Source organism: Petaurus breviceps, unplaced genomic scaffold, assembly GCF_028583685.1.
Source record: "Petaurus breviceps papuanus isolate PSGF00001 unplaced genomic scaffold, PetGlider_PUasm1.0 185, whole genome shotgun sequence".
Taxonomy (NCBI): domain Eukaryota; kingdom Metazoa; phylum Chordata; class Mammalia; order Diprotodontia; family Petauridae; genus Petaurus; species Petaurus breviceps.
Window position 1 is genome coordinate 11480796 of NW_027185797.1, and position 25176 is coordinate 11505971.

At 38.0% G+C, this 25176-nt stretch overlaps 1 protein-coding gene and 1 long non-coding RNA gene across 2 annotated transcripts in view; one reads left to right on the forward strand and one right to left on the reverse strand.

Moving 5' to 3' along the window:
• LOC138161671 (uncharacterized) overlaps positions 1-25176 on the reverse strand; it is a 158963-nt gene that overhangs the window by 76101 nt on the left and 57686 nt on the right. The window lies entirely within an intron of this gene.
• The window catches only part of KCNH8 (potassium voltage-gated channel subfamily H member 8), a 400864-nt gene continuing 376617 nt past the window's right edge, over positions 930-25176 (forward strand). The window contains exon 1 of the mRNA XM_069088459.1: positions 930-1445. Within this exon, the coding sequence (XP_068944560.1) occupies positions 1370-1445 (76 nt within the window). The 5' untranslated portion in view covers positions 930-1369. The remainder of the gene's footprint in view (positions 1446-25176) is intronic.

Here is a 25176-nt window from a genome sequence, read left to right on the forward strand (position 1 = left end):
TGTGTGTGTGTGTGTGTGTGTGTGTGTGTGTTTCTTCCCTTCCACATTCCAATTACGCCCTCGCCTCCCTCTCTTCTTGGATTTTATTGCTAAATCCAGTCACTCGGCATGGTCCGCTCTCGTGGCACACAGGAGAACTGGAAGCCTCCCCTTTCTTCTTTCCTACGGGTTTGGCTGGGTCTCTCGGGGGTTCCCCACGAAGAGACTAAAAGAAGGAAGTCCCCAGCGGGGAGGGGGCGTCTAATTCTCTCCGAAGTTGGGCTTCTCTTTGTTAAAGACCAACCCCTTCCGTCACCTGGAGCTTGTCACTTCTGGGGTTAGGAACCCTGGGCAAAGGTCAGTCTCAACCTAGAGCTGCGCCCCCAACCCCTCCTCCCCCCAGCCTAGCTAGGACTTGGATCCCTGGAGGTCTCCTCCAACTCCAGCTGGCCTGGTGGCTGGGACGAAAGAACTCCAGCACTTAACCAAACAAAAGCCCCGCCATAATTGCTGTGATTACTGTGGATACTCCTGAACTCTCTTCCAGCTCAGGTGTTCAAGGGAGTGGGAGCCTCACTGAAAGTCTGTCAAAGATCCTCTTTGGGCCACGGGTATCTCCAAAGACAGGTTATTGGCAGGGGGCGAGAGGGTTAAGTCCACTAGGAATCCCACTGCCGCGCCCCCTCCCCCCCCCCCCCCGCCTACCCGCCCACACTCAAGTAGTGAGTGCCCAGCGGAGGCTGGGGTACCTGAGCCAACCTGTCTCCTCCCCTTTCAGAACACCACACCCACGAGGCTCGAGGCTCCTGGGGAGAGGGACTGAGCAGAAACAAAGGGGTCTTTGTTCATTGGCTCCTGGGGGCGGGGGGGGGGGGGGTGAGCCGCTCTCGCATTTCCAGCCAGGAGCTCTTTGCCCAGCTGCCAGGGCCGCCAGCCTCGGCTGTCTACTGCCCAACTCCAACCTCTTAGGGGAGGCAGGACGTGGCGCCTCTGGCCCCACTCTGCCAGTCCTGGGTGGGCGGGGGGCTGGCCGTGCGGCGGCGCCTAGCGGGCACAGCTGCAGCGGGAGGGAAGGTGGAGAACTCTGGCAGCTGGCATAGGAGGAGAAAGAGGAGGGAGTCTGCGCGGGTTTGAGCCTGGATGTGCGGGGCGGGCGTGGAGAGCGCTCCCAGGGCTGGGTCAAGTGAGAGCACCGCACCCGCAGCTAAGAACTCCCTTGCCCGGTCCTCACTCAGCCTTCCCTTCCTCTCTCCTTTTCATTTCCTACTTTAATCTCCCTCCCTCACCAACCCTCCCATCTTTACTTCTCCCTTCTCCCTTCTTTTCACTTTCTTTCCTAACCACCCTTCCAGACAAACTTTGATGGAGAATTTCACACCACGCTGGAAAAATGCCTGTTATGAAGGGATTACTGGCACCTCAGAACACCTTCCTTGATACCATAGCTACTCGGTTTGACGGAACACGTAAGTCTTGGGGTCGGACATGTTGGGTTATAAATTCTTTTTAATAGACCACAACAGCATCGCATGGGTTACTTTCCCCTCCCCGGTTTGCCTTGACCTGTACGGTTTTCTTTCCTTTCTGGGGCAGGCTTCCTTTGCAATGAGCTTTGACTTAACTGCATGATGTGGTGTTTGCACTTTCGGGTGGTTTTATTTTTTGACCATTCTCTGCACTTTTTGCGTTTGAAAACAACCCCCAGGGAAGGCTCACCTCCCCTGAGATGGATTGAGGAAATTGTCTTGGCATTGTATTGGACTTTCCCTTGCAGGTTTGTGGAATGAAGAAGCAAGGGTAATTCTGAAGGCTATTTCATCGTCAACCATCTCCCAACAGTATTAGGGCAAAACTGGTTATAGTTTTTTCTCCCCCCCCCCCCAGCCCATTCCCCCTCACAACCTGGGGATCTTTATACATAGCCCTTTCCACTCTCAATAGTGTGATAAAATGAGCTATTTGCTGTACTGTAAAACTACGCATCTGTGCTTACAGGAAAGACCGAATCCTATTTACCAAGTATATTTGAATACTGGAAAAGGCTTTGTATTTTTTGTCAGAATCTCAATACCAGACCTTTCATTGCCAGGTTAAGACAGAAATTTGTCTTGCCCTTCAAGGACAATCTTTGAGGGGAGATGCATGTGGATTACCAGCCTTGATTGTGGTTTTAGGAAGTTTTGAAGATGGGAAATGCCTTTAAAACATTTGAGGAAATAAGGGTAGCTGAAGTTTCACTTCCTATGACAGCGGTTTTTGTTGTTGCCGTTGTTCTTCACAGACAATGAAAAGTAGGTATATTTCTCCAATACTTGTTGCCTACGGTTTTCAACTGTGAGATCTTGTTCAGTACCATGGTCAGATCCTAGTTCTTCTTAACTCCAAATTTTCAAGGCTATCTGCGGAGCTTTCTGTCAGTCCCTCTAGCATATTCATCCCCCACACAGTTCACTTACACTCCTGTGCCTCTTCCCTCCTCCTTCCACCCCTGATTTCCTCCATTTATATTAATACCATGTTCTGCTTGTCCCCATCTTCTTTCTCCCCGCTCTGAGATGATCCGAGAATTATTTATCAGTAGCTTTCTCAGTGGTTGAGTATTATTGCCCTTCAATTTGGACTTTATGTTCCTTGGAGCGGGTTTATAAGGAAGATTAGTTATGTACTGTATCTACTGCTGAAGTCTAGATCCATACCTCTATGAAAGGAATAAACTCTTGGACTTTAATGTATAAAAAGTGGGTGCAAAAGTTCAGATAAAAGGGAGGATGTGGTGTTCACTTTGATTTTTTTAAAATCTTTTTTTATGTCAATAGATGTTAACTTGTGATTACCTTCTTTTTAGTGTTTTTATTGTGTTAGCTTTAGCATTTTACTGATCATCCTGTGTTCTAGAAACATCTTACTGATAACAGTAAAATTCAATTTCATCATGTGTCTATCATGTGTTGTTTTTTTTTTTTTTTACCAGATCTATGATTTCATTAGCCTTAGGGAGCTCCCAATGAAGAACTTCCTCTATTAGTGCAGTTCAGCACTGCCTGGAGCATGGGAAAGTATAGAGACTTAGCCATGGTCACATAGCCAGAATGTTTCTTCCTGATTCTAAGGCCAACTCTCTCTATCCACTATGTTATACTACTTACTTGTTCAGGTGTTTCAGGTCATAAATTGAGAATTGCAAGGGAACTTAATGGCCTTGCAGTGCTGCCTCTTTATTATACATAGGAGGAAATTCAAGCTTAGAAGACATTAATTGCCATGTTCAAGATCACACAGGTAGTAAGCAATAGAGTTGAATCCATGACCTCTCAGTCCAAACTGAGTCCTCTTTTCCACTACCGCCCTGCTTCTTAATAAGACTCAAGTGTAAGGATGCCCCAGATATTGTGTGTATGTGTCTGTATGTGAATGTATCCTTAATAATTCACAATATCATTTAATTATAATACTTGCTATCTTTTATCAAAGTTTCACAAAATAATATTTCTTTTTGACAATGCATATAAATTTAGAAGTATGAAGTTTTTAAAAATTGACCTAGGGAGTTATTATTGATAAAGATATAATTGGAAAATAATGGGTGCTTATAATTTCTTTGCCTGCAGCTCAAAGTTGGAAGGAGTACACCATGTGATGAATCCTCTCAAGAACACTCCAGAGATCTACCTATTTCAGGGGATAAATTTGGAGTGCTCTAATGCTAATGATAGGGTTTGTAATGATTTAATCCTTGTTGTAAGAATACATTTTCCTATAGCTGGATCTCAGAATAACATCATAATCAGATAGATACATTGTTAAGATTGTTTGAGGCAAGAAGGTTTTCTCTTATGAGAAGGAGATGGCAATTCTCATTATTCTTCCTCTCCTAACACTACCCCCACCCCCAAAGTTAAAACCATGAATAACTCTCAATCTATTTCTTAATTGCAAAGTGTCTCAGAACACACAAATATTATCAAGAATACAAACACACTCAAATAGTTTTAAAGCATTCATGAGGCCTGTACTCTATGAACTTTGGAAAAACTTAGAAAAACTTTAGGTAACATTTGACAATAAATGACACAAATTAAAAAAAAAAAGAATGAATGATCTGGAAAGCCTACCTTAACAATGACTTCTTTTCTGAATGTTTACAACTAAAAAAGTCTTTCAGTAAGCCTTGTTTTCTTAAGAGCTGTGTTTGAATCACTAGCCGTAATGCTCTAAATAAGATGAGAATTAGGGAACATCACCACAAGCAGAGACTCAGTCATAAACACTACTGCAATCAGGACCACAGATATAGTAGCATCCTCTGATGAATGTTGTATTCACTAGAGTTGATAATATATTTACAGTGTTGAGATGATTTAGTTGCTAAGTATAACTACAGCACCTGAAAATCGTTCCCAGTCCTTGTCTTTCTTACTCTAAAACTTATGTTCATTTTTCCCCTTTTGGTTGGAATTGGCATGGAAAAAAATCTCTGGGTTTTTCTATTCATTTGCAATTAGTGTGGGCATGACTTCTCTATATTCTCTCCCATTGCCATTCCCTAGAAAAAAAGCCTATAATAAAACAAATGACATTATTATGCCATGGCATATATTAGCATATTTTCTAGTTTAGTATAAGGGACGCTATCATTATTTGTCTTTTTTTTCTGTCACCAGTAATTCTAAAGAAAAACAGAACTTAGAAAGCTGTGATTATTTAAGAAAATAGTCATCTAATCAAACCATACTACCAATCTTAAACTGAATTTTTACAGTTAGTTCATGGGATATAGTAAGAAACTTTAAAAATGCCCTAATTTTAAAATATATACTCATGATGCAATAAGAATGAAGGATCACTTTATTGATTAAATGAAATAGGAAAACATTTCATAAAAATCTGACAATATAAAATGTATACGCCAGCTAGGTGGAGCAGTGGATAGAGTACTAGACTTTGAATCAAGAAGATGTATCCTCATGAGTTCAAGTCCAGCCTCAGATACTTACTAGCTGTGTGACCCTCAGCAAATCACTGAACTCTGTTTGCTTCAGTTTCCACATCTGTAAAATAAACAGGAAAAGGAAGTGGCAAGTTCTCCACTATTTTTGCCATGGAAACTCCAAAAGGGATCCTGAAGAGTCAGACACAGCTGAAGTGACTTAACAACAATATACAAATGTGTACCATTAAATTAGGACATTTGCTACAAAATAAAATAGATGGAAAATATGAATCCTCATAACTTGATAGTAGTTAGTTGATTGTTTTGTGATGGGATATATTAATTTTCTATATCTGTTAAGGCGTCAAAAGTATGTCTTTTGTTGTTAGAGTTGATTAACTAATCTACTGATTTATCTTTAGGGGAAAGGAAAATCAGCTCTAAGAAGTGAAAGTGATTAAGGAGAGTCACATATGATTGGAAAATTGACTTCTCTTGGTAGAAACTAAAACTAACTCATATCTAGGGATCACTAGGTGGCACAATAGGTAGAGCTCTAGGTCTGCAGTCAGGAAGACTCATCTTCCTGGCCTCAGACACTTAGTAGCTGTGTGACCCTGGGCAAGTCACTTAACCCTGTTTACCTCAATTCCTCATTTGTAAAATAGCAAACCACTCCAGTATCTTTGCCAAGAAAACCCCAAATGGGGTCATGAAGAGTTGGACACAACTGAAAATGACTGAATAGCAACAATTCATACCTAACTTTTTTTTTGATTGAGTGTTCCTTTGACTGGTGTTTAATGGTAATGTTATGGAAATCAGGATTAATTATCTTGCCTTCATATGCTGCTTATGAGCCATGAAGGGAAAAAGGTGTCTACAACTAATTTATGTTGTTATTGTTGCTTTTTTGGGGGAGGGAAGGTAGGGCAATTGGGTTTTCAGTGACTTGCTCAAGGTCACATGGCTAATTTTTTGTATTAAGTGTCTGAGGCCAGATTTGAACTCAGGTCCTCCTGACTTCAGGGCTTGTGCTCTATTCGTTGAGCCACCTAGCTGCCCCCCTAACTTCTTTAAAATACATAATTTGCAATCATATTTTCCTTTATTTTTTTTTACCTGTGGTCTCATTCATACCATGAACTCCTGGTAAAGATGGCCATCTACCAACGCAAACTGGTAACTGTTTTTCAACTCACAGTCTTAGAGAGTTGCTCAAGGTTTTCAGAGGTTAAGGGATTTGCCCAGGGTGGTGTTCTGGATATGTGTCAAAAGAGGGACTTGAACCATGTCTTCTTGACTTCTTCAGGCCCATCTTTCTATACAATATGCCATGTTGTCATTCATGTGTTTATATGAAGGAATATGTATTTGTATATGTGTACAAAATAAAAATTGCTGCCCCATAAATTTCTATATTTATTATAATTTAGTCAGATGATTTCTTTCCCAAAGAAGTGAATGATAAGAACATCTTTTAGCAGAAGATTATAGCTTAGTCTTCATCACCAGAAGAAGATCACATCTGGGTGTACATACTTCCATATTTAGGAAGATTATACATATTATTATATAATTTGCATATGGTTTTTATGTGTACATAGACACTAAAGAGTAAGCCCATATTTCCAGGTTTTCTTGCTTTTCTTGGGGTGGTCATGGTTTATTTCATCTTTCTTTTTATCTTTTCACTCTCACTGATGTGTATCACTTATACAGCTCAGATCTAGGAAGGCTTAGCACAGGACATGGTACATAGTAAGTGTGATATAAATGTTAACTCTTAACATTATTATTAGGAGGGACATTGAAGAAGATTGAGGACAAAAAGGAATTTGTTCTGGGTCACGGTTTCAAGAATATTATAAAAAAAGCCCTTGGCTAATACTCATGAATGAGCACCAAGGAGTTTCTTCAGTGTGTGCCTTGAACTTAGAACCATCTCTTTTTCCATATATGACATGTATTAATGACATAGAAATTTTCAAAAGAAAATCTTTGGCATAATCTAAGTAATCTGTTTGCTTTCTCTCTAAGCGTAGATATCTTTCCCCCAATGTTAGAAAACAGAGTAGACTGACTTTTGGAATTGGAGTCAGAAATAATAGGTTTTAGTCCTATCATTTCAAGTCTTGATTGCATGTGTAAAATGAAGGGAACTGTTGAACTAGACAATCTCTGAGGTTCCTTCTATCATTCTTATATTTTTAGTCTAGTATCCTTTCAAGTGAGATGATAGACTAAAATGGACAGTATGTATTTTTTTCAACCGAACAACCTGGCTAGACCAGAATGGTTCACCTACATAGAGCTACAGACTGGTACTAATTATTTTTTAGCTGTAACAACTCATGAACATCATTTCCTAAAGACATATTATCTGTCTTAGTGGATGGGAATGCCCAAAGCATTGCTGAGCATGCAGAGGAGTGATGAAAAGTTGAGAGATTTTGCTCTGGCTTAGAATCATCTACTGGTCACAGCTTCTTCACTGGACTATGACTTTTTTAAAAAAATTAAATTAATATAACTGATTTCCTAATTCCTAATAATTATCTGGGTTATTTTATGCATATAAAATATTATTCTGAGAAGGGATCCATTGGTTTCATCAGCCTATTGAATGGTCTGTGACACACAAAAATGTTAAGAACTCTCGAACAATTCTAATCCCTTCATATTACAAATAAGGAAACTAGAGCAAAGAGAAGGAGTGATTTTTTCCAAGGTCAACAAGGTCATGAGGGACAAGGATGAGCATTCAAACTCAGCCATTCTGATGCCAATCAAGGGTTCTTTCCACTGCAGTGTCCTACTACATAGTCAAAATGATAGAGTATGGGGTCATGCCATACAATGGTTTTCAGCCAGGTGGTATATTTTGTGTACCTTTTGGAGGTAGTAAGGCAAGGCAATTGGGGTAAAGTGACTTGCGCAAGGTCACACAACTAGTAAGTGTGTCAAGTGTCTGAGACCAGATTTTAACTCAGTCCCTCCTGACTCCAGGGTCAGTGGAATCTATTCTCTCTGCCACCTACCTGCCCCCTTGGCAAAATCAGGAAGACCTGAATTTAAATCCTGCCTCAGACATTTACTAGCTGTCTGATGCTAAAGAAGTCACTTAATCTCTGCTTGCCTCAGTTTTCCCAACTGTAAAATGGAGGTTTTAACAGCACCTATCTTGCAGGGTTGCTGTGAGAATAAAAGAGATAATATTTGGAAAGTGCTTAGAACAGTGCCTGCCCCATAATAGGCAAGATTGATTGGCCTAGAGGAGTGAAGAAGTAGGTGAAAAGTAATGTTGATAACTGTTTTAAAGTATTTAAAATACTAGTATGCCATAGAAAAATTAGACACATTCTGCTTTTCTCTAGAAGGCAGAACTAGGAACCTTATACTAGAATCTACTGCTTTGGTGATGATGATGATGATGATGATGATGATGATGATGATGATGATTGTGGTGATAGTGATGGTGATGGTGATGATGGTGGTGGTGGATTATTTTGTATTTTTGCCCAAAAGAGGTTTTGACTTCAGGTGGTTTTCCTTTTTCCTGGGGGAAGTGTTGAAAGGGATGCCATGGACAGTAGCAGGAAAAGCTTTGGGGCCCTTTTGTCATCTTGGGTGCCCAGAAGTAGAGGTTGTGAGATTAGTTCTAGGAGAACATAAGCTATGCAGATCAAATACTCAAGTAGATAAAGTATACTGCTTAAACAAATATAACAGAATTGGGGGATAATTGTTTTTTGATGGAACCCTGGCCCTTTAGAGCTCAGTGATAATGAAGGAAATCCTTTTATAATGGAGTCCACACCTAGATACACAAACCTTCCATTAGAGATAATACAAAACACACACACACACACACACACACACACACAATGTTACCCAGTACAATAATTCCTTAGGCAATAAATGCAAAAACACAAATGTGTGCTGTGAGGAGACTGGTTCCTGGAAGGCTCATGAAAGACATACCCAAATTATTTTAATGAGTTTCTATGCTCTATTAAGAGGTCACCTGGTGTAGTTTTAAGAGTCCTATATTTGGAGGCAGAAGAACACCAATACCACTTCTTTCATTACCTATGTGACTTTTCCAGGCAAGCAACTCGATTCTGTGCCTCAGTTTTCTCATCTGTAAATGGGTCTGATTGGATTATATATAATCTCTAGTCTCTTTTCCAGTTCTAGGTCATAAGTTTATCATCCTATATATTACAGTGACATAGATTTATGCTGAATAGAAGGAAACAGTTTTTAACAATCAAAACAATGACAACAATAACAATTAGTATTTATATAGCACTTTGTGATGCCTGGAGAACTTGATAAATATGATCTTGTTTTGTCCTCACAGAAACCTTTGGGGTGGGGGTAGGTGCTATTTTACAGGTGAGGAAACTGAGTCAGAGAGGGGTTAAGTGATTTACCCACAATCACACAGCTGGCAAGTGTCTGAGGAGCAACCCTAAAGTAAAATGGATTATTTTTAGAGGTAAAGGATTCCCCTTCACCTTAAATCAAGAAAATTCTAACTGCCTACTTGTTAGGTCTGAAATAGAGAGGATTTTTCTTCAAGTATGGGTTGGACTAAGTGTCTTTTCTAATTATGATATGATTTCACAGATCTTGAAAGGATGAGTTTCTTGGAGCTAGTTAATATTATAGCCATTATTTAGAAATAGAAGCCACTCCCTCTCCCCCCAAAAAACCTTTCTGCTAGATGTATATGTGAAACTGTTCATCACAGAATAACAACCTCACTGCACTTTACTAACCTTGTATATTTTCAATTGCATTACAGGCATACCTTACTTTTAGCAAATTATTTAGCTTAACGATTTCATTAATGAAGAGGATATTTTTCCTAGTGCTATACTTTACCATCAGAAAATGCATTGCAGGAGGGAGAAATAATTGAGAAGGGATAGGGATGAATAGGAAGACGTGGCTGTCTTCTGTGGCATACTTAGCTGGTACACTCTTTTTCGTCTCCCACTCAAATGAGAAGGACTCTGGCTCCCTACTCTCCACCATTTAATTTTAAGGATGCCTGCCTAGCTCAGATTTGTCCACTACCCACGTTCATGTGATAATAGCTCTGGAAACACCCTTCTCCCAGTATTTAGAATACTGACTCTGAAGGCAGAGGGTCACTTAATATTCTGTTTTAATGAATACAGCTTGAATGACCTTGGACAAATTAATTTACATCCCTAGTGTCCATCTTCCTCATCTGTCAAGGGAAGGAATTGGACTCAGTGGCTTTTGAAGTGCCTCCCAGCTCTATTATTCTATGATCTTATAAAACTGTATAATCCCCAAGAGTCCCTTCCCAACTGTAGTAAGATCCATTCAAGAGAGACCTATATTTGAGAGAATTTAACCATTCCAGCAACCCAAAGATGATAAGACCACAACTGCCTTGCTACACACTAGATCTACAATTTAGTTTAAAGGAATTTTATTCTTGAAGGATTTTCTATCTAAAACATCACTGCATTTGAAAAAAAAATTACCACCCAAAAGAGATTTCAAAAATAATGTTTAATTGCTTATTTTACAAAAGGATTTCCTACAATTTTCATGATGCATCAAAAATATCATTGGCTTTTTCAAAATTTGATTTGCTTTTCAGAAACACATCTATTATTGTAAAATGAAATCAGTCTGGGAAGTTCCCATTATATATTCTTCACATGATTCAGCTTTCTACCCTATGTCAATTTTAGAGTGTGTTGAGATACCTTGCTCTTTAGTGTATTATGCTACAAAGAGTGTAAATGACTTGGATTAAAAACAATTGAATGGCACAGGGTTAAGTACAGAGCCCTGGGGCACGCCACTGCAGACATCCTGCCAAGTCAACATTGAATCATTCTTCTCTGATTCTGGCCCTTCAACCAATTTCAGATCCATCTAATTCTATTATCTTCTAGGTTGCATCTTGCCATTATATTAAAAAATGGTATGAAAGATTTTATTTAATGTTTCACTAAAATCTGGGTAAATTATCTATAACATCCTTTGGAACTACTAGTAAGTAATCCTGTTGTAAAAAAGAAATATTCTCATTAGAGGTAGCTAGAGGGTATTGTGAATAGAGCACTGGGTGTGGACACAAGAAAACCTGAGTGAAAATCACTCAGGTTATTTACTAGCTGTGTGACCCTGAATAGCTCACTTACCATCTGTCTGCCTCAGCTCAGTTACTTCAATTGTAAAATGTAAACAATAATAGATCTGCCTTCTAAGGTTGATGTGAGCATCAAATTAAATATTTGTATAAGTGCTTAGCACATAATTTGCACATAGCAAATACTTAATAGATTCTTCTTTCCTTCCTTCCTCCCTCCCTCTCTTCCTTCCTTCCTTCCTTCCTTCCTTCCTTCCTTCCTTCCTTCCTTCCTTCCTTCCTTCCTTCCTTCCTTCCTTCCTTCCTTCCTTCCTTCCTTCCTCCCTCCCTCCCTCCCTTCCTTTCTCCCTCTCTTCCTTCCATCCTCCCTCCCTTACTTCCTTGCTTGCTTCCTTCCTTCTTTCCATAAACAAGATGTAGCCAAACAATAGGGTGGAAAAAATGTCTCTTGTCTCTAGAGACAAGCCAGGGTGACCCTGCTGTAATTAAATCATACATTCCATCAACAAACATGTATTAGATGCCTAGAGTATACAGAAAACTAAGGAAGATATGTAAGATATCTCTCTATTCCTTATAAGTAAACATTGTTTCACTTTTCATATTTGGATCCCCAGATATATTGTGCCTGATATACAGTTATATGCTTAATGAATACTTTTATGCTGATTCATAATACATGAAATCATATAAGTGCATAAGAACATTATGAGACAAAGGGTTGTGTCAGGTAAAACGTGGGGAGAGAAAGTCATTGTTGATGGTGGGTGAGGATCAGGGAAGGCTTTATTCAGGAAAAGACATTTGGGTCATACTTAAAAGATGGTTAGGAATTTAGTAAGCCAAGAGAAGGAGAGACAGTTTTCCAGATTCAGAACACTATTTGCATGAAGGTGTAGAAGTCAGAACACACATAGAGTGTGTTTGAAGGGTGGAAGGGTAAAGGTTGTCCTGTTTGGCTAGAGTTTGGCATGTAAAAAGGGGGAATATGAAATGATACTGATAAGATATGATTAATATGTAATAATCTTAATTTTAGATTATCAAATTGGCAGTCAAAGTTAAGGTGTACAGTAGACAAAGGGATCGTAGATCTGGGAGGAATTTATCATACCTAAAAGGCAAATGGAATTGTCCAGGCAGATTGAAAGGGTTTGCTTAGAGTAGGACCAGGGAAGTCAGGCCAGACTTCAAGTTGCCTTAGACTTGAAGGCTTTCTTGAGCTGCACTTCCCCAAATTAACTTAAACCTCTGGGTAACAGATCAGCCTTAGATAAGAGGAGCACCGAGGTGATGTTCATTGTATCTCCACTTTGAATCTACTCCTGGTGTTCATGAGTAGTGTCCAAATCTTCATGGCCTCATTTGGGGTTTTCTTGGCAAAGACACTGCAGTCATTTACCACTTCCTGCTCTAGCTCATTTTACAGTTGAGGAAATGAGGCAAATAAGGTTACATAGGGTCACATAGCTAGTAAATCTCTGAGGCCAGATTTGAACTTAGAAGAGGAGACTTCCTGACTCCAGTCGCATCACTCTATCCACTGTCCCACTTAGCTGTTCCATCTGCTCCCCTGTCTGGTTTCAACTCCATGAAACAAGATGTCCCTCCAGGATAAACTCCTCACTTCTAAACTAACCACCATGCTTCTAACTCAAGCCTTTATCGGTATCACCTGCCTTAGCCTCTTCTCCACTCTGATTGGAGGAATGGAGGGCAGAGTATCAAACTCTTCCCAATGACTTCCTTTATAGGGGGCAGAAACTGTATTCTCTGATCACTCTACTTTGCTCTTCCTGGTTTCAACTCCACAGAGCAAGATGCCTCTACCAGGTACCCCTGGTATTCCTTTCCTCTCTCTCCCTTCCCCCTTTCCTGCCTCCTTTTGTTTGTTGTCTCCCCCTTTAGATTGTTAACCCTTTGAAAACTGGAACTGTCTTTCTTTTGTTAATTGTATCCCAGAACTTAGCACAAGGCTTGACACACAATAGGCACTACATCAATGTTCATTGGTCTGGATTGTATTGTACTGAGCACAGCTGCCTGACTCCTCAGGATTTCTTAGCAGTATTTCTGTGTTATGCAATCCATGAAGGAGAAGAGTATTCAACCTTCAATTTGCCGTTCCCTTTACTGTCTCTTCTAAGGATGACTTATCCATTAACTAGTATCTTGTTAAATGTGGAGATAGTAATACAAAATACTCACTCATTTGATTAGAAAATGGCCATTTTTCTTGAAGCTAGTCAGATGCAACTGGTACGTATGCCAATTTCCCTTCCTATAAATGGTATTTTCTTTTCTCACACTTGGTCACTCTTGTCTTTATCATAAAGCAGCCCACTGATATAGAGTATGAATTGGCATTGCTTCTAGACTTCAGTCAACAAAAGTCAACTGTTGGTTCAATCAATAACTGGTGGGAAGGTCACCAAGCAATGGATATTTTTTTGCTTTTTTTTTTGAAACCTGGTGATTTCATCAACATAGGAAACTCCTTGTGAGGACACTTTCCTTTGCAGATACAGACAGGGAAGTTTTATGGTTTTAGAGAGTTGCCTGGGGAAGTATCAGATTGATTTATCTGTGGTCACACAGATAGTCTGTATCAGAAGTGAGACTTGAACCAGAGGCCACCAGCACTTTAACCATTAAGCCACACTGCCTCTCCTAGAATTTCATATTATTTTGCAAATATATCATGCATTTGGTTAATGTTTAATTTGCTGATTCAGAAGCTAACAAAATCCAGCTTTATCCACTATCATGTGATGCCCATTTTTGCAGTTACATAAGTTGAAATAGTCCCTCAAGGTCATACATACAAACACACACATACATCTATACATACATATATGCATAATATACATATACATGTGTGAAACTGAGGTGTGTGATTATATACTACACATATGTGTACATATGTATATGATTATATTTGTGTGTATTTAAGAAGCAACTCTGTTTTGATTTTGTGTAAGAATGGATCCTTTAATAAATTTGAACTTTTTAAAAACTGAAAGAACAAGACAGAAGCTAAGAAAATCAGGACAGTAACTCTTGTTATTCCTGTCACTGATGAGGAGAGTGCCAGGGCAAAGATTTCTCAGGCAAGAAGAAGAAAGTGAGATCCAGAGAGAGTGGAAAATAATGAGGTGAACAGAATAATATTAATGAGAGTTCCTTTAATCAACAGAAGACTATCAATGAAAGCTCCTTAAAAGTATCTTATGTTCACATATACAAATCACTTGGACATAATGCCCTACCACATCATTTTTCATAGTTGTGTTTATAGAGCAAATCCACATATAATCTACACTTAGAAACAAGTGGCTAACAGTTTAATTAAAAACCCCCATAATGGTGTTTCATGGGCACACATTAAGAAGAATCAATTTTATCATCACTGAAGTATTCTTATTGTTTGTTAGCTAATACGTTTCTTATATATTATTTAATTTTTTTAAAGCAATTGGGGTTAAGTAACTTGCTCAAGGTTACATGGCCAGTTATTTCTGGATGTGGTGCTGAGTATCTGAGCCCGGATTTGATCCAGGTCATCCCGACACTGGAGCCGGTGCTCTTACTTGCTGAGCCACCTGGCCGCCCCTAAGCAATTGGGGTTAAGTAACTTGCTCAAGGTTACACGGCCAGGTGTTTCTGGGTGGGTGCTAAGTATCTGAGCCTGGGATTCGATCTCCAGGTCTTCTCAACACTGGAGCCGGTGCTCTTACTCGCTGTGCTACCTGGCCACCCCTTTATTTAATTTTTAAATTTTTTTAAATTTTAAATTATTTAATTTTTAAAGCAAAAAGAATCCACAGTAATTATGAGTCAATTGCATCATGGTTCTATAATACACAATCCTACAAGGTCTTTATTAATAGAAATAAAAGCGTTCATATTTGGGCCTTTCACAGCCATCAAAAGCATCAGCTTACCCCTTCTTCACAGTGATCTTACAAGACACAGGAATAATATCATCATTTTGTTGACAGTAAAACATCATCATTTGGATCTTTCTTCTTCTACAAGTCTTTCTGTCTTGTCACTGAAAATGAGTGTTCTCATTCTGGTCATCTGCCCTACAGGGAACGGAAAACAGGGTAAGAGATTGGACTTTCTATGGTTTATTGGATTTTCCAAAGATAGAATCCTCCCCATAACAAGTTCAGATGTTATCTAAATGTCAAATATCCCAGCCAACAAGAGGTAGACTGGCCTTAATTATGTGCTTCCTTACTATCTGTTTCAGGGAATGGATCAAAGATAAAACCAGACAGCCTTTTCTCCTTAATGCTTACTAGATAAATGTATGATTCTGTTCCCTGAACAGTGGAACATTGTATATGTAACTATTTGCGTACTATTTATGAAAACTATAGAGAGTCAGGAAAACCTAAGTTTAAATTCTGCTTCAAACTTATTAGCTGTGTGATTCTAGACAAACATTTAACCATTCTTGACCTCAATTTCTCAGCTGTAAAATGGAGATAATATGATAGTATCTATTTCATAGGGTTGTTGTGAGAATAAATGAGATAATATGAATCCAGTGCTTTTCAAACCTTAAGATGCCTTATAAATGCTAGCCATTATTAACATTATTGCCATCACAATCATGGTGATGGTGATGACCATCTTCATCCTCACAACCAGCACTACTAGCATTTAGACCAAGATTTAAAGAAATGCAAACACCTGGGCATATGTTAAGTATTGTCTTGACTTAACTGTTATGGGTCACAGAATTAAGTTAGCTCTAATTTCCTATTCTTTTTGGGAAAAAAAAAAAAGCCTTATCTTATCTAGAGTGCTGCCCCAGACCTTGACCTATAAGCAGCTTCCTTCCTAGCAGGTGCCATTTGTTTGGGTACCCAAATTCCTTGCCAGCTTTCCTGGTTTGAACTTTTGATCTATTCACCAGCAAGGTGGACAATTAATTACTTACTAGTCCTCAAAAAACAGGCCATATACATTGTTCTTAATGAAAAGTTTCTAGTCTTTGAACTTTCTCCTTTGTAGTGAGAGAAGAAAAGGAAAAGAAAACGGAGATTGAGTTCATGATCCATAAATCAAAAGGAAGTAAAGAAAGAAGAAAATAAGCAAGTATTAAATGCCTACCATGTGCCAGGTTCTATGTTAAAAGGACTTACAAATATCATCTCATTTGATCTGCACCACAACCCTGGGATGTAAGTGTCATTATTCTCTCCATTTTATAGTTGAGGAAACAGACAAATAGAGGTTTGCCTAGGGCCACACAACTAGTAAGTGTCTAAGGTCACATTTGAACTCAGCTCTTCCTTACTCCAGGCCAAGCCTTCTGTCCACTGCTCTATCCACCTACCTAAAGCACTGAAACCTGCTTGTTTTTGTTTTTTTTCCTGTTCCATAGACTTCTCCCCCATCTGATTACTTCTACTGCCCAGATTCAGAAACAGTATCTGCAGAGATTCACTTTCCATCTGAGCTCTGCACACTTCAGCATTTTATGATTTGGCTTCAGCCCCACAATTTAGTTCCTTGCTGTGGCTTCTCTTTTTTCCTTTTGAGTTGTTTAAAAACATTTAAAAAGAACAGCTTTTTTCCAGAAAGCTACAATGGTTTCCTCATAATTGACTCCAAGGATTCCTCAAAAGTTCCCTGGGAACATTACCTAGTTTGGACAGTTCTCTTGACAAGGTTGAACCCTTCCAATATTCCTTTCTTGCTTGGAATTATTTAGCACTGCCAAGAAGCAAATCACTAGCCAAAGATTTGGTTCAAAGATCGATCCTCATTTAGACTCTGACATTAAGGCTTCTTTCCCACATTGGTTTTCTGTTGAATATTTCTAAATGTGTGATTCTGGGATTCTATAAACAAAGTAATTGATTATAGTATATAAATAGTATAGTATAGTTTAAAGTATAGCATTCTTTTCAGATCATAAGATCACATCTTTAGGACTGGAATGGATCCTAGTATGACTTCCTAATTTACAGATTATGAAACTGAGGGCCAGAAGAGTTAATTGACTTGCCCAGAGTAACCAAGCTAGCCAGTGTCTGAGGCAGGTTTAGAACCCAGATCTTCCTGATGCCAAGTTCAGCACTCTTTCAACTACAGCATATTGACTCTCACTCTACTAGGAAGACAGCCCCATGTCTCCAGGTGAATTGGTTCTTTCAGTTGAATCTTAGAATAAATATTTTCCCTTTTCATATGAAGTAGTTTTAAATTCCCATGAAATGAAGGTTTTATGACTCCATTGGCCTATGAACAACCACTTCCAGTTCTTGGAAATGAATTTTTGTGGGGTTTTTTTTTTGCTTTTTGGAGGGGGAAGGGCAGGGCAATTGGGGTTAAGTGACTTGCCCAAGGTCACATGGCTAGTAAGTGTTAAGTATCTGAGACCAGATTTGAACTCAGGTCCTCCTGACTCCAGGGAGTCACTGATTCCAGTACCCAGGAATTATTAAAATATTTAATATTAAATATTTAATTTCATTGGTTGATTGCATGATGATAAAACTTTTAGTCACTAAAGTCTTAAGGACCATCAGCCAAGTTGTAGGGGGACTGTTTTTTGTGTCAGTGGAGGGAGTTCCCACCTTGATAAAATTATAGATTCTTGACATATTGAAGTCTCATGTATTTATTTGTGAGTTTGTGTGGTGGACAAGGATGAAACACTAAAAAATGCACACTAGGAAATGGAATAGTACAAGGCAACATGAGGCAGAGGAAATAGTACAGTATAGGGATTCATGGGATATGGGCACTAGTCCTAACTATCATTCTCTGTGATCTTGGTCAAGAAACATAACTTCTCTGAGCCTGTTTCCTCATCTGTAAAGTGGGTATAATATTGTGCTACCTATGTCACAGGATTTAACACTAAGGATGATAGGATGTATCACTATAAAGGATCTTCACAGTTATCTCAACTGACTCCTTCATTTTATATATGAGGAAACAAAGATGAGATGACAAAGTATTGTGACTTGCTGAAGCTCAGAGAGGTAGGGAGTGGCAGAGCTGGGAAAGAGTCTTTTAAAACTTCACAGATCTTTTTAGAACCACCACAGATCTTTGTTCTCATTGATAGAATTACCATTCTCTAGTGCAGATAGCAACATGTTCATGGCTCCTCATCCTGTGCAATTTTTCTTATCAGCTAACAAGTACTTATGGGCCAGGCACCAGGTAGACACAGAGGACTTAAGTGCAGAGAATGAAACAATCCTTAGTCAGCCAATTTACACTATAATCTTCAATAAATCCTCCTTAAAGAGTCAATCCAATGGCATGGAGACCTGTTCTTCCTCACTATCACAACATATCTTACTCATTTAAACATTTATATAAAAGTGGATTATACAGTAAACTACCTCCACTCAGATACAAAAGACAAATGGAGCTTTGCAACTATTTTTCTGTAAGCACACACAATCCTTGAACAGCTCACATTGGCATTGCAGCAAGTAAGATAATCATTTGTTACTGACTTCTCCTGTTGCGTTCTTTGATTCCACATCAGGAATTTCAATGAAATAGTCAACAAGCACAGAACTAGCATTTCTGAACCCTACATAGGAGAAAAGCCCATTACTGTGGAATCTGGAGTAAAACTCTATTGAAAACCTGAAGGCTGGTTCCTGGATCCTTTCTGGAGTACCAACTGCAACTTTTTTCATAGCATCTAGAAAGTGATCATCTTCCTTTTAAGGATACATTTGAAGGGGACATCATTAATCATCCAATGCAACTATATTTAAGGCATGAAGCCTTTCTATGATAAAGATACTGGAATAGTTTGCCATTTCTTTCTTCAGTTCATTTAACAGATGAGGAAACTGAGGTAAACAGGGTTAAGGGATGTACCCAGAGTTGCACAGCTAGTAGGTGTCTGATACCAGATTTGGCTCAGGTTCTCCTGATTCCAGCATTGGCACTTTATCCATGCCAACATACCCAATGTGTTTCCTTAAGTTGAACCAAAATGAATTTCCATGTAAACTCCTATTTCCACACACCCCTGGGGCTAAGATAAGCAAATCTTACTGTTCTTCCAAATGACATCATAGCCATTTCTACCCATGTGTTACTTGATCTCCTTGGACCTCATTTTACCCTTCTGTAAAATGAGGGGAGTTGGACTAGATGTCTTCTGAGGGCCCTTCTAGCTTTAGATTCATGAGCTTTTGAAATATTAAAATCTATCATGTCATCCCAAGGTTTTTTTTTTAATTCTCCAATACAAATATTCTCATATCCTTCAAGCTGGGCCTGGCACAGTTCTCTGTCTCCACACTGTCCTCATTGCTATCTTTGTGATCTGCAGCAGCTTGTCAAAAATATAACATCTAGACTGGATATAGTATGCTAGGTCTGTTCTGGTCTTGGGAGAAGGTGGTGGGGCCATCCTCCCCATTCTGGTTACTAGGCTGAGCCTGGATTGGTGTTTCCTTTTGTATAGGGAACTCCTGATTCAGGAAACTCCCTCTCACCAATGTAGGCCAGTAACAGTGTGCAACTTAAAGTGTCAGATTTTTATTCTGAACACAAATGATCTCACATGGCAGGAGGCACCGATAAAAAGAATACATATTGGGGCGGCCAGGTAGCACAGCGAGTAAGAGCACAGGCTCCAGTGTTGAGAAGACCTGGAGATCGAATCCCGGGCTCAGACACTTAGCACCCACCCAGAAACACCTGGCCGTGTAACCTTGAGCAAGTTACTTAACCGCAATTGCTTAGGGGTGGCCAGGTGGCTCAGCGAGTAAGAGCACCAGCTCCAGTGTCGGGATGACCTGGATCAAATCCAGGCTCAGACACTCAGCACCACACCCAGAAATAACTATCTGTGTAACCTTGAGCAAGTTACTTAACCCTGATTGCTTTAAAAAAAAAAAGAATACATATTTAGGAATAAGAGCTAAGGGCAGCTAAGTGGTGCAGTGGATAGAGTGGTGTGCCTGGAGTCAGGAGCACTTGAATTCAAATCTGGCCTTAGACATTTCATAGCTCTTTGACCCTGGGAATGTCACTGAACCCTGCTGGTCTTAGTTTCCTTATCTATAAAACGAGCTGAAGAAGGAAATGGCAAACCATTCTAGTATTTTTGCCAAGTAAAACTCAAACGGGTCAGAAAGAGTTAGACACAACAACTAGGGATATAAGCAACAATGAGGTACAACTGGTTGATAACCTGTGTGATAAATGGTGTCCTTCAAAAGTAAAGTCATCTCAAGGAAGAACTTTAGAAAGTTGGGTGGGGTCCTATTGTGCTGCATTTGCTGGAGAGCAAGGAAAATTTTCCTATGGGATGATCACTAGCTACATGGCATAGTGACCAAAGAGCTGAATTTAGAGTTTAGAGGTTCTGTGTCCAAATTCTTCCCAAAATCTTGTTTTACCAACTGTGAGACCATATGTAAATCAATCTCTTAGATACTTAGTTTCCTCATTTGTAAAAGATAAAAAAACAACTAATGATATACATAAGCTTTAAAGTGCTTTATAAATTTGAGCTATGAGATCTGAGATCAATCAGAGTATTTTTGTGCCAAGATCAATAATCAATATAATAACCTATATGTCCATGGGTACCTGCATTCTCTTTGCATAGTTCTAAATTGTTTTCCAGAGCAGTTGAAGTAATTCACAATCTCAACACTGTATTCATCTGAGTATCACTCCTCACTCCCTTTTGCATTATTTCCATCATTTGTTATTTTAAACAATTTTTAGGTATAAGGTAAACCTTGGTGTTGTTTTGATTTATATCTCTTATTATTAGTGATTCAGAACAATTTTCAATTGTTAATGCACTGTTATTCTTGAAATCTATGTATTAATATTCTTTAACTACTTATCAATTAGGGAATGGATTTTGTTCTTCAATAGTTCCTTACTTCTCTATATATTTTGGATATCATATTCTTAACAAAGATACTTGATGGAAAGTTTTTGTCCCAATCAACAGTTTTCATCTTATCTTAGTTGTATTGATTTTGTTCATGCAAAAGCTTTTTATGGTGTCATTGACCATGAGATCACTGATTTATAGTTAGAAGGAACTTTTCATTTAATTCAAAGGATTTTATTTGTTTTAAATGATTTTATCTTTGTAACCTTCTCTGTTCCTTATTTTCTTCAGAATTTCCTCCCTATCCATATCTGTGAAAGACAGCCAATCTTGTTCTTTTCTATTGCTTATTTTTTAAATGTTATAACCTTTTATGTTCAACATGCATATCCATTTTAAATTTAATGTGGTACATAGTAAACATTGTTGGGCTGAACCTGATTCCTTCTAATCCATTTTCCCAAGGTTTTTATTTTATGCAATGCTCACAAATGAGAACTTCTCTAAGTTATTTATATTCTAAAATTTGTTGAACAGTATGATATTGAGATCAATTTTTTATTCTTCCTTATGCAATTAAGTTCTTTTTAAAGACATTACTATTTTGTCACTATTATCAAATAATTTTGATGATAACTGCTTTACAACATAAGTTGGAATTTTGATATGCTATTACATTTTTATTTCTTTTTTTATTATTTTTCTTGAGATTCTAGATCATTTGTTCCTTCAAATGAATTTTAATACTATTTTGTCTACCATTGTTAATTATCCATTTGATACTTTGGTTGGTGGCAAATTAACACACTTGTGTCACTTTTATTATATTGGCATAAGCCCACCCTTGGTAATGAATATATTTCTCCAATCATCTGTCATTCTTTATATCTTTAGAGTGTTTTAGTTGCTTTTATATAATCTTGATTTTCTGCTTTGGTAAGTTGACTACCAGATAGTTCATTAATTTTGTTGTCTTTATTAATAAGTTTTCCTTTTCCTTTTGGATCTTATTATTCCTACATAGAATTGCTATTGATTTCTGTTGATTTATGTTTGTATCATGCTGTGCTACTGAATTTATAACTGTATCTGGGAATGTGCTGGAGACAGCTCAAGCCTCCTCTCTGATGGCTAAATTTTCAGGATGAGTATTTACTCCTCAGAAATTGACAGAAGCTACAAATGAGCTTTTTGTTTTATTCTTTTGTTGATTATTTAACCTCAAGAAAATCAATAAAATTTAAGTGTGTTGTGAAGATGGTCTTTTTGGAAAGCCAGTCAATATATATTTACCAGCATACTACTATCTCACTTTGCTGATTCTCTGGGTTTTCTAAGTAAATCATTGTGTTGTAAGCAAATGGGAGCAATTTTGTTTATTCCTTTAATTTCTTTCTCTTGTCTTATTGCTTTCACTATCATCTGTAGAATAAAGTCAAATAAAAGTGAGAACATGGCAGGCCTGATTTACTACTCTACTTGTAGGGGGAAATTACAGTGTTTTCCTTATGCTATTTTGGATTTAGATGCATATTTTAAGTCTGTAATCAAGAAGGTTATTCTATGCCTTTTGCTTTTTTTAAGCCTGAATGAATGTTGTACTTTGTCAGAGACTTTTTCCATATCAAGTGATTTGAGATGTTTTGATTTTAATATGCCTAATTATATCATTTCCTCTAATATTTAACTATCCTTGCATTCATGGTAATACTCCAACTCTCTTGTAGGGAATAGTTTGTTGGATATCTTTCTTGATGACCTGTATTATCTTACAAAGAAAATCAAGCAAACAAAATCTCTATTTTGTTAGGGGTCGATCCAGTTTTGGAATACAAAACTATAAGCAAAATAGGTTAAACCAACATTAAGTATCACAAAATATCTTATGATTGTTTAGTTATTTTTCTACATCTTGATGTAATGGTTATAAGTACTATGACTATTTTCCTCAGGATTATAATAGACTGTTTGCCCTTCTGAGGGCAAGAACTCTTTTATTTTTGTCTTAAACTTTCCATGATTCCTTTTCTTTATCCTTCTGTGGTTAGAATTTTTATTTACCTTTTTTGAAGGACTTATTTGTATTGCAACTTTAGGGTGCAAATGAGTTGGAAAAGGAGTGTCTGATTAAAAAAGTTTGATGAAGAACATTTTAGTAAAGAAGAGAACCTTAAAAGTAGAATCTTTATCCTGTTATTTGAAACCTTCCATAACCTTTTTCTGAAATACATTTATAGTCTTTATTATCCCCATTTACTCTCAGTTTCAGCCAGGACTAAGAAGGTACTGGTATAAATGCTGTAACTAAAGGCATAAATCCACACAATGCAGAATTTCAGAGAATCACATTCATCGAGCATCTATTAAGTGTTTACTGCGTACAACGGAGCAGCACTAGCTTTTTTGGAAAGGTAAAGTCAAAGAAAAAGAGGTCCTGCCCTCAGGGGCAGACAGTTTATTATAATCCTGAGGAAAATAACCATAGTCTCTATGCCCACCATATCAAGGTGCAGAAAAAGAACTAAACAACCATAAGATACTTTGCGATACTTAATGTTGGTTTAACCTATTCTGTTCCTAGCTAATTAAAATTTTGTATATAAACCTCCATCATTAAACCAGCCATCCCATTAAGGAATGTATCATTAATGATGAGGCATCTGCCCTGTGACACAATTTAATTCAGTCATTGCTGGATTTCCTGGCCATCCTCTTTAAGATCCCATTAGCGATTAGAAGGTAGAGTTTTGTTTATTTTTTCTCCTTTCCAGTGTGAAAATCCATGGAGGCCCAGACATGATATTTCACACCCCAATTCTCACTTACTCATTTGTCATAGTTAATTTATGCCTTCTAGTAATAGTAAGTGGATGGCACAAGGAAGGAAATACAGTAATAGGGAAAATTATTCCAGGAAAACACTGCCTGTTGCTTAGTAAATAAGACACGGAACTGGATTTTGAGAGGGAAAAATTTGCATGTATATGCCAACAAGCATACATACATATATATTCTTTTTCTTTCAGATGGATTTTCTTTAACTGTCAAAATTTGTTAAAAAAGTATTTCCTCCCCACCATTCTTTCTCTGTCTTCTTCATCTCCTTCCCTTTCCATCTCTTCCTTTCCCTCCTCTCTTCCCCTTTTTCTTTTTCTCATCCTTCATTCCTCTCTCTCCTTTTCCTCCCTCCTTTTATCTCTCCTCTCTCTTTATTTGTACATTGGAGGTAAAGGTTAAGAAAGAGGTGATACTCTTCCTCCCCTTCTTCCTTTAGATAATATTACAAATATATTTCCTGCAATTTTTACATAAATATAATACTTTTCTGTAGAGAGGAAGATTCCCTTTTAAAAATGTATTAATTTCTTTTGCTTTTTTTTTTTTTACCAATAATCCAGTTTTGTGAAAAGTATCATCTTTTCTCAAACTTCTCTGTCTCTTTTTTACTGGACTTATGATTTCATTGATCCAGCTGGGGAACTCCCAGTGGGGAACCTTCCTTCAACCAGTACAGGTTGGTACAAGCAGTGCAAGTTCTAGTCTTTAGAGAGCTGTCTGAGAGCACATCAAGAATGTGACTGGCTCAGTCACTGTGTGACAAAAGTGGGTCTTAAATCCTAGATTCTCTCACTAAAATCAGTTAAGATTTTTCTCTACTACACTAGAGCATTTCTCATTTCTCCATGGGTGATAAAGCAATGCCTGGCAAGGTGAAGAAATGAGTGAGAGATGGTTAACATTGAACAACTGACCCTCCAGGAAAAAAAAAAAGCAATTTGCACAAGATAAATTTGAGTTTAATTTGCATTATTAAATTTTCTCCATCACTTTCATAAGCATAGACAATCAACACATCTATAAATCAAGGATGGATTTATTGTGTTTTGTGATTTCCAAGATATAAATATTCATACTGAAAATTTAATGATTGAATCTCACCAACCTAAATGTGCTGGCTCCCACACACCTCTAGTTTCAATCAGTATTATGGTTAATACCTGTTTACCGTAAAGAATTGCCTGTTTCTCAGAATGATAATATAAGGTGATATAACACTGCTGAAATTACTTTAATTTTTCTTTGGTCATTCAAATGAAGTTTTACACATTAGCACTTCCTCAGACTCATCATTATGTGCATGAGTTTTCAATGAACTTTAATGAGTGAATAATAGCTGACGTTTACCTATACACACGTATAGTATGTTATATACACATATATTTCTCTAAAATTTGTGCTTTTCATACATCATCTCACAACTAT